The following is a 9,989-nucleotide window of genomic DNA, read 5'->3' on the forward strand; positions in this document are numbered from 1 at the left end:
ATTTGGGAAAGGGCTACACCCGAAGGGTGTGAAGTATGATACAACAACAACAACAACAAACCCAGTCTAATCCTACAAGTGGGGTCTGAGGAGGATGTTGTGTACGCAGACCTTACCCCTACCTTTAAGAAGGTAGAGAGACTGTTTTCGGTAGACACTCAGCTCAGGTGTGTGATAGAACTGGATTATTTACAACAATGACAGAGTATAGACAACGATACAACGCATAAGAAAAAGATTTTAGGAAATAAAATAGGAGATGATACAGGCAAATAAATTTGTATCTCTATTGCCAAGAAAAGGTGGTCTCTACATAAAACACTGAGATTCCTAGTGTACAGAGAGTTAAATCAAGTCTAACCATAATCTTTTCTGGGGATAATACACACTGTTACATTAACAGACAAGTCACTGACCTTGTCCAACACATAAACTAATCAAGTGAGCAGCAATCTGTAACGAACTGACTAAATCTTACTCGTGTTACCTCAATCTTTAGCAAACGACGAAACAAGCTCAGCAGCACAATCTTGAGTTGGTAACATCGGTGTTAAAGCAGCCAGTTCTTGAATCAGTTATGTTGCTGCAATAAACGCGAACTTTATCTATTTCCGCGAAAAAGCAGCTAATTCCTGTGCAACACTTCTTAGTAATAACTAGAACAAATCATTTCATCTCTTTCCAAATCTTAAGCATCTGTTGTGTTTGGATTCGGTTATACTTGGGGCTTGAGAAAGCCGTGCCTTGTTTCGTTTAGAAAACGAGTGTTTCTCCATTGCATTAACGAATTTGCGCAAGTGCTTAATGTACTCAGGAAATGTCTCTAGATTACAATGTCCTCCACCTTCGACCCATAACGGATCATATTTCTCTTTGGCGAGTTCCCACAAACGCTTACCATGTGAAAAATCAACAACCTCATCTGCTGTACCCTGCAAATAACTCATTTTTCAGACATAAAAATACTAGAAGTCTAGTAGGTAAGTGCAAAAAGGGCGTTGTACTATCATATTGCAAATGTATAGGAGCTTTAACGCGGGAAACAAGATAATCCTATATCATAACAGTATATATGATATGATATACAGAAAAAACTACTGCAGCTAAGGATTTAATCCTATCCATTTGCAAGAGGGGGATGGTAAAAAGAGGATAAAGAAAGGCATATGCGAACGGTGTACTAATCTTACAATGAGCTCTTTCTCAAGATAACAACCATGTTCAGAATAAACATGTGGAACACGTCATTATCTCGAGGAAACTCCTCTAGATATACGTGTTTTCAACATCACGTATTCATGTTAACCTCACCTTAGATTGTGACGAAGGATCCAGAAGTACAATTAGAACTGACACTCTAGCAATTAATAATTGAGAAGTTGAAAACTGACGACAATCATACGTTTTAGCGACCAAGTTCATTTCAAATATATCATTTCAATTGAAGAAACGATAGTATTTTCCATTAAAGAATTCATTAAGATTACTGAATAGCATACAAAAGTTTAGACTTTTTGCATTTTAGACATACATGGATCTAAGGTTTAATCAAGCGTGTAAATTAAGAAAAATAATGACACTCCAGAAGGTAATATTAATGACCTTTTGAGCACAGAAGCATCATTTCCAACTTCACTAAACAGCAATGCCTAGTGGGATTGCACTATAAGACGTGATCGTGGATAAGGAACTATTTATCTGTAAAATACATCAGCCTGTATCAAACAAGAAAGTGTGATTTCACATATGCAGGAGAACTTTCCTGTAACACTTTCAAAAGGTTACAAGGACATAAGTAACTAGCATTTTAAGTGCTTAATATATTCAGCCGTTGCATTAGCGGTAAAAAGAAAGAGAAAGTTAATTGGTACAGGAGAGTAATAGTTTTCATCTTTTAATATACTTGTATTGTTTTAATAGCACATGAGAAATTTTGCTAGGATCTTCTGGTGACACATTGCATTCTTCTCTGGAGTTACTATTGCTTTACCATTGATGTGCCATTGGTGTCCTCCTCAAAACCGCCAAGTATTCAGTTAAACTTTGGGCTTTCTTCACTTTAGCCCGCGCAAGAAACTATTTACATTTGTATAATTTTTGTATATAACAGACAGAATGTGTGTGTGTATATATATATATATATATATACAAAAAATATACATTTTTTCGGCTATAATTTTGAGAGCGGCTATATAGTGTCATTTTCCCTTAAACTTTCACTATTGCTTTGCCATTGATGTCCTTTACTGAGCAATAGAATCCTTCTGCTGTATAGCTTCTAGGGTCCATTATAAGTTTCCTTATTTGTTGGTCCATGAAAATGGACTGAGGTAAACTGTTTAATTTTCTTAATCTCATGATTTTCCATCCAGAATTCTCCTTTGGCCTTCCATTACTTCCTAAAGGCCTGTCAACCCGCACAATTTGAACTAACCAATTCCACATGGCCGGGCCCAGCGACAAGTCTTTGCTACCAGTTGGAACCACCAAAAGCTTTAATCATATAGTCAAAATACCCCTTTGGTAGTCCATTCCCCAATTTGTCAGCAGTTACAAGTAGTAAACTAAATTTGAAGATGTAATCATAAACAAACGTTTAGGAGCTCACACTTGGGAAATGAACAAGAACTTCCAGAACTTTTTCTCGAAAAGGAGATCTATAGAGAGTGGACTAATTAGGTGCCCAGCAGAAACCAACATCTCCAGCCCACTGTGCAAGTATGTTAGAAGTTTAACTAAAAATGATGCTCAACGTAGTCAATAAGTACTACAAACCCGAAAGGTCCGATGATAGTAATATTGGTCATTGGGTTGTGAACACATACCAACTCCAACAGCCTTAAGAAACTGCGCATGATTCAACATAGTCCATAACCTAAATAAGAGTTAGATAATTTAAAGATGCCATGACACATTTTTCCTGCTTAGTTTACCTTTGTCATCTTCATTTCTCAATCTGTCATATCTTGCAACATAAGAACCTAATATCCTAAATTTTACTCCGACAACATCGAAGACATCTTATGGACGTGTCGAGGATCTGGTTTTTCAATTGTAACTTTGAAAAGGATGTTTTACTGTAGTGCTCACTGCGTGTCGTGTCAGGTTATGAAGAGGCGGATCAAGGATTTGAAGTTTATTTATGGTACACGATCTCAAACTAATATATGATAGTAACTGGGCTCACAATCAAATATTTATAGATATTTAATAGATTTCTTTATCCATATACAGGGTATGGGCAAAAGCTATAGGGTTCAAATAAATCCATAAGTTAAAATGGTTGATGCGTCCCTGAGGTCATGGATACTCTGGCCTTTGAGAGTATCTGAACTAAACAGTTTCAATGACACAAGGAAAAGAAAGTGGGAAAGAGGACCAAGGTAAGACATATTTCGATAATATGTACAGTGAAGATACTCTTGTTCTAAAGCAGGTTCTCGAGTGTGCTCCATCATTTTTTCATGCAGCTCCCAACATTAGAATAATACCATCAACGATTGTAGGATACTGACGAAGCAAGTAAAAGATAACAGTGTATTTTATTCCGGTAGGCACCTCAATGAAAGGGAAAGTTAAAATGATCGTTTAATCACATGATAGGTCAGTCACTCAAGCATTCTATTTGGTGCTATGCTCTATGTCGAAAAGAGAAGTGTAAAAAGATAACTCCTGATTAGAAGAATAGACTTGTAACAGTTATCCAGATATTTAAATAAAAGGACAACAAAATCATGTAAAGTCAGCCTAAGTTGCTCAGACTCGGGTGCGGGTGTCCGATACTGGTGCAAATTAAGACGCCGGATCCTTCTAAATTTTAAGATTTGTGGGTACGGATCTAGGTATGGATACAGGTGTAGGGATTCGGCTAAAAATAATTCAAATATCTAAGAATAGAGTTATAAAAATATGTCTATAGTATGAGACATTATGCGGAAAACTTGCAAGGTATTCTGAGAAGGAGAAAATATTGATCAAGTGGAGAATCTGAGAAGGAGATAAAAGGAAAAGGACTGACATAGAAATCTCTATATACAAGGTTCTATTTTCTTCAATTTCACCCTAACTTTTGTTTTGATTTCAAAGTATGCAATCCTTATATCTTTTTATCAAACACGGTTGCTTGAAAGAAAGGACCAGTAATGAACAATTAATCTGGTTTTGAAGTGAATTAGATGCAATATTGTGAATTGTTTTTCTTGTAAAGTCATAGTCTAATGGTCTTTCAAGAACAAGTTTGATCTTTCAAGGAGACAATAACTATTCTTGTTGACAGCGGGCTCGCTAATCATACAGGGGAAGGAAAGTGTGAAATGGTCCACTATTGGATTTTGACAGAAGAGGTTATCAAAAGCATCCTTGCATGTTCAGCACATAAATCACCCATCTACTTCAGTTGTTGAGTGGCATAAATGCTACACAAGCACTTAGATGCCCTTGAGCTTTGGTTACAATTGTTACCAACCTGGTTTCGCACGTCTACTATTTCACAAGAACATGATTCTGAGGATCAAGACAATAATGAATAAACTGACCACAGAAAAGTACTGGTTGAGAGAGTCATCTTTTACCAACTAGTTTAATCCGAGTAGAAACATGAATTCTTTAAGTTTAATCCGAGAGTGTCATTTCTTTAACACTTATATCTTGATAAGATTTACTAGGATATAACCAAAAGACAAAGCAGTTTCAGCAATTAAAAGCAACAATGCAGGTGGTTGAACAGGCTTTTTTTTTACAAGATTTTGGCATCACTTTGGAAAAACTAGAAATGCTACGTCTACAACATCAACAAGTATGCCTCAAACCCAAGCTAGTTCGAGTCGGTAACGGATTCTCACCATCCATTGCTCTCTATCTGGATCCATTTTATTCCAGTATTCAATAACTTGGAGTTCTTTTTTGAGCCGAGGGTCTATGGAAAATAGCCTCTCTATCCTCCCGGGTAGGGATAAGGTCTGCGTACACACAACCCGCTCCAGACCCCACTTGTGGGACTCCACTGGGTTTGTTGTTGTAATAACTTGGAGTTCTTTAGCACTACAGGTTCTCTACGTTTTCTACTGACATATAAATCTCTAGACTAAAATGACTTCTACAACATTGAGCCTAATGAAAGCATAGCATCCCGACATAGCCTTAATGCCAACTAGTCTTGCCTGTATAGATTTTTGCTTTCATTGTGTCCTTTTCTCTGCGTGGATTTCGAGAGATTGTCAGTCTTTTGAGATCATTTCCTTTCATGCAATTCTAGGTCTACCTTATCCAATTAACAAAATATCGTCAATCATGTTTTTTGCATCTACCGAAAGTGTGCGTTGGGAGGTCTATGTAAGACATGACCAGTCCATATCAACTGACGTTACCTCAGCTTATCCTTTGTCCGTGCTACTTGCACCTTCTGTCGAATGTAATCATTTCTAATCTTGTCTAATCTTTTATGATCGTACATCCATCTTCCTATCCGCATTTCTAGTCTTACTATCCATCTTAATAGAATGCGATCAGTTCTAATCTAGACTAATCTTGAGGATCTTAGAGTCTCAACATTTACTCCAATCTAAGAATGCTGGTCTTATATCAATCCTGTAGCACTCCTCCATTTCACCAACTTATTATTGTTTTATGTGTCACATATTCCTAGTCCTCTACCATTCCATTCTCTTGGAATGTCAGCAAGTAATGAAGAAACTTTGAAGAATGAAAAACATACAGAAGCATACTTTTTTGTGAATAATCGATCAACTAAATATAACAAAGCAGAAAACAAAAAGTATGTGAAAGTATCTAGAAGGAAGAACGAACTAACGAAAAAGATGTTTCTTACATGGATCACTAAAACTGGGCAGCTGACTTTTTGTATTTTGTCTATATTCTGCAAAAGGAAAGAAATTTGTCAGCATGATACTTCTTCATAATTAATCAACCAGGAGAAAACGACGAAAAAAGAAATACTTACTTTGAAAATGTCAAACCAGAATGTCATCTTTACAGGATATAGAACTCGTATTCCTGAAAGTATAGCACTATGAAGAACAATGGCTCTTAACCTCTGTAAGCGAGACGCCAAGTGTAGTGTTGGCCCGCTGCCAACAGATTGTCCGTACAAAATAATATCCTCCTGCTTAATGCCGTATTCGCTCTTCAAACAATTATAGACAGCTTCGATGTCATAGTACGTGTTGAACTCCGATGGCTGATACAAGTAAATAGACATCAATATGTGAAGATTGGAACAAGTAGACCAAAACTTATAAGGCAACAGGAGGGCAGAAAGGGCAACCCAGTGCACTAAGCTCCCGCTACGCGTGGAGTCCGAGGAAGTGCCGGACCACAAGGGTCTATTATACACTGCCTTACCCTGCATCTGCAAGAGGCTGTTTCCACGGCTCGAACCCGTGACCTCCTGATAACATGGCAGCAACTTTACCAGTCATGCAAAAGCTCTATGATAAGATAGATCAATGGCTTGATGCCAATTGCTGTCTGAAACAAAAGTTAGAAATGGAATTTAGCATGATAATTTCCTTACCTTACCTGATGATCCACCATATCCCGAATAATCGTAGCTGCAATCCAGCATGCAAACATGACATCAGTGCCAAAGAAAAAGGAGATTATAACAAAATAATAGAACTTTCAGGAATTGTAATTGCGTGTTGATACAGTATTAATATGACTACAAAATTCTTGCAAGTTTAGGAAAGACAGATTAACAAGTTCAGAAACAGCTTCTCCAAAATCCTACTAATTCAGATTTGTTTTTACTCAGAAAGATGAATTAGACCAACAAACCAATTCACCAAAATCAAAAATAAAACAAACCCATTTTTCATCCCTTCCCCAACTGGATATCAAGAAAATACTTAATCACATAAAGTATCATACAAAGAATTACAACAAGAACATATTAGACAGTACCAATATAAACAAAAACATGATAAAGATCAAAACTTTGAAATAACCTTTAACAACACCAATAAAAAACAAGAAAAACCCATGTAATCAATTATTCTATAACCCCCCCCCCCCCCAAAAAAAAGAAAAAGAAAAATACCTCAAACAAGAAAATGGAAAAGAAAACACATAATTACACAAAGTATTATACAGAGAATTACAACAAGAACATATTAGGCAGAACCAATATACACAAAAACAAAGTAAAGATCAAAACTTTGGAACAACCATTAACAATACCATAAAAAAAACCCATGTAATCAACTGCTCTAGAACACCCCATAAACCAAAATATCACACACACACACACCAAGAACATATTAGGCAGAAGCAATATACAACAAAACATGGTAAAGATCAAAACTTTGGAACAGCCATTATCAATACCATCAAGACCAAGCACAACCCATAAAATCATTATCTTAAAACACCCACAACACAACCCCCCCCCCCCCCCCCAAAAAAAAAAAAAAAAAACCCCACACCACAAAACAATAAGGAAAATTAAAAACTCAAGCTCATACATGGAACATACAACAAAAACATTGTAAAGATTAAAACTTTGGAACAACCATTAACAATACTATAAAAACAAGCAAAACCCATGAAATTAATCATTCTAAAACACTCCTACAAACAAAACACACACAATAAAGGGCAGCCCCGTGTGCTATGCGCGGGGTCCAAGGAATAGACGCACCACAAAGGTATATTGTATGATGTGTTAAGGCTGTCGAACAGTGACCTCCTGGTAATATGGAGACAACAATTTTACCAGTTACGCCAAGCTTCATTTCCAAAATTAATGCGCGCACATACAATGATGTAAAGAAATAAGAGAAGAATATGACCAAGAAAAAAGGAATTTAACATACCACATAATATTAACACGGAGGTGAGCTCTAAGCTCAACAAAAAGATCAATCATTTGTCCCAAATCAGCAGCATTTCCATGAGAATAAAGAAGAGTAAATCTCCCATTTGGGTGTTTCCAAAAAGTGGCTACAATTTTATTACCACCTTTTGTATCCAATAAATGAACATTCACATTCTTATCAGCTGTTATTCCACTAAAACAAAGCCTACTACTTTCTTCTTCATCTTTAAATACTTCATATGTTGGTGGGTCTGGTGGAAAAAATGCAAATTTTGCAGCTACACTTGCTGTTACATTCCCCATTATCAAAAACCCAACAACCTAAATTTGACAATAAAATCATTCAATAAAAATTTAGGCCATGAATTCGGCAAAAGCATCAATCTTTTTTGCAAGAAAATATGGGAGAGAAAGTTCTTGGTCTATTTTTTTGTATATATAAAAAAATAAAAAAAAATTGGGTTTTGTTTTGTTGTTGTTTTTGAGCGGTTTGTTGAGAAAGATCCGATCTAAGCGGGGTGTGGTGTGTGTATTGGGGGAAACAAAGAATTAAAAGAAGCAAAGAGAACTGGTGCATGTTGGTTTTTTCAGATGATCTGTAAAATGCCCACTGTTTATTGTTTATTTCTTATTTTTTGGCTGGTAGTATTATTTTTATTTATTAATTTATTACACACTTTTTTTCTAATAATATTTTTTCTCTTTTGATTCATCATTTATGGGCGCCCATTATCTATGACTTGGTGAAAAGTCAAGTTTAGCCTTCAAGAATTGTTTTATGCTTACAAAAAGAGAGAGAGATATTTGCATTAAGATTTTTTACACAATTGGTTCAGTTTAATCTATTATAGTCGGTTACTTATTATTTTTAATAAGTTACCAAGTAATGCTTATAATAGAGATTTATCTGCAATTAAATTATAAGTGATCTGATTGTGTAAATTATTCACATAACTTAAATTAAGAACATATTACTTCCTCCGGTCCATTTCAATTAATTTTTTGACTTTTTTTTTATGGTCCATAATATTTAATTTTTTCAGATATCAAGAAAGAATTAACTTCTTTGGGTGAATAAATTAACGAGATAGTAAAAGTTGTTAATATGATCAATTTTATTATTAATTAATGTTAAAAAATAAATTTCTTAATATGTGTGAAAATAAAAAAAATAAATTAAAGTGAACTAGAGGGAGCAAGAATAGTTGTATCATTGGATTACGGTAGGAAGATAGAGTTAGTTGTGGAATTGCCAAGTGTTAGATGAAGTTAATTATTTACTAAATAAACATGCAATTCATGATCACACAAATTATATTTTTATAATTAATGATAAAAGTTTGTTTCAACTAAAGTCTACCTAAATATTATACAATAATTGGTAGTTGAAGATTTTAGATTGAAAATTCAATCATCATAACTAACAATTAGAAGATAGTACTTGAACTTTATTTAACTCATAGCTACTATTTTAGATGAAGTCAATGGGCACAACAATAATTTACTTTTTTAAAAAAAAATTCAAATTTACCTTGATTGCATACAAAATTTAAGAAAAAGATAAAACAGGGACACTGCCAATTTATTAGTCCTATGATTTTAGTAGGTTAGCAAAATCTTATATCGACGATCATATTCCAACAAGGACAATAATGAGTTTAATGTGAAAATTAGTTCATAAAAGTTGAAAAAAAAACCATGAGAACCTCAAGAAAATTACTATTACTACTAGCTATTTAAAAGATTTGTACAAGGAAAGAAAAAATAGGTGCAACTCGATGCATAAAGTATTTCGTGTTCACGTAAGTTTCGGAAAAAGGCCGCATCTCAAGGGGTGTGATGTAGATAGCCTACTTTAATACAAGTATTAGTGGCTGTTTTCACGGCTCAAACTATTAGTGGCTGCTTCAATAGCTCAAACTCGTAACCTATAGATTATACGGAGAGAAAAAAAATAGTTAAAAGAAAATAAAGATTAAGAAAAAATGATAGTAAGATTCGGTCAAAGGCTGCTATGGAGATCTAAATAATTTAACGAAGTTTTATTTTTCAGATTGGTGTGTCAGAGAGACAATGTCAGATTCAAACATTCTTTCATTGTCTTGTTCTGTTTTTGGCCAAACTTTGAACCTTCCTTTATTGGATCTTATATTGT

General features: G+C 34.9%; 1 protein-coding gene across 1 annotated transcript; it reads right to left on the reverse strand.

The window, feature by feature from the left end:
- Positions 1-227: 227 nt before the first annotated feature.
- Positions 228-8,421, reverse strand: LOC107819883 (uncharacterized). Its single transcript, XM_075236595.1, has 5 exons — positions 7,833-8,421; positions 6,533-6,569; positions 5,960-6,196; positions 5,828-5,875; positions 228-932 (listed from the first exon to the last, which is right to left on the reverse strand). The coding sequence occupies exons 1-5, from the start codon at positions 8,135-8,137 to the stop codon at positions 672-674; spliced, it is 888 nt and encodes a 295-aa protein (XP_075092696.1). The 5' UTR covers positions 8,138-8,421; the 3' UTR covers positions 228-671.
- Positions 8,422-9,989: the final 1,568 nt, after the last annotated feature.

Source organism: Nicotiana tabacum, chromosome 18 (genome assembly GCF_000715075.1).
Source record: "Nicotiana tabacum cultivar K326 chromosome 18, ASM71507v2, whole genome shotgun sequence".
NCBI lineage: Eukaryota > Viridiplantae > Streptophyta > Magnoliopsida > Solanales > Solanaceae > Nicotiana > Nicotiana tabacum.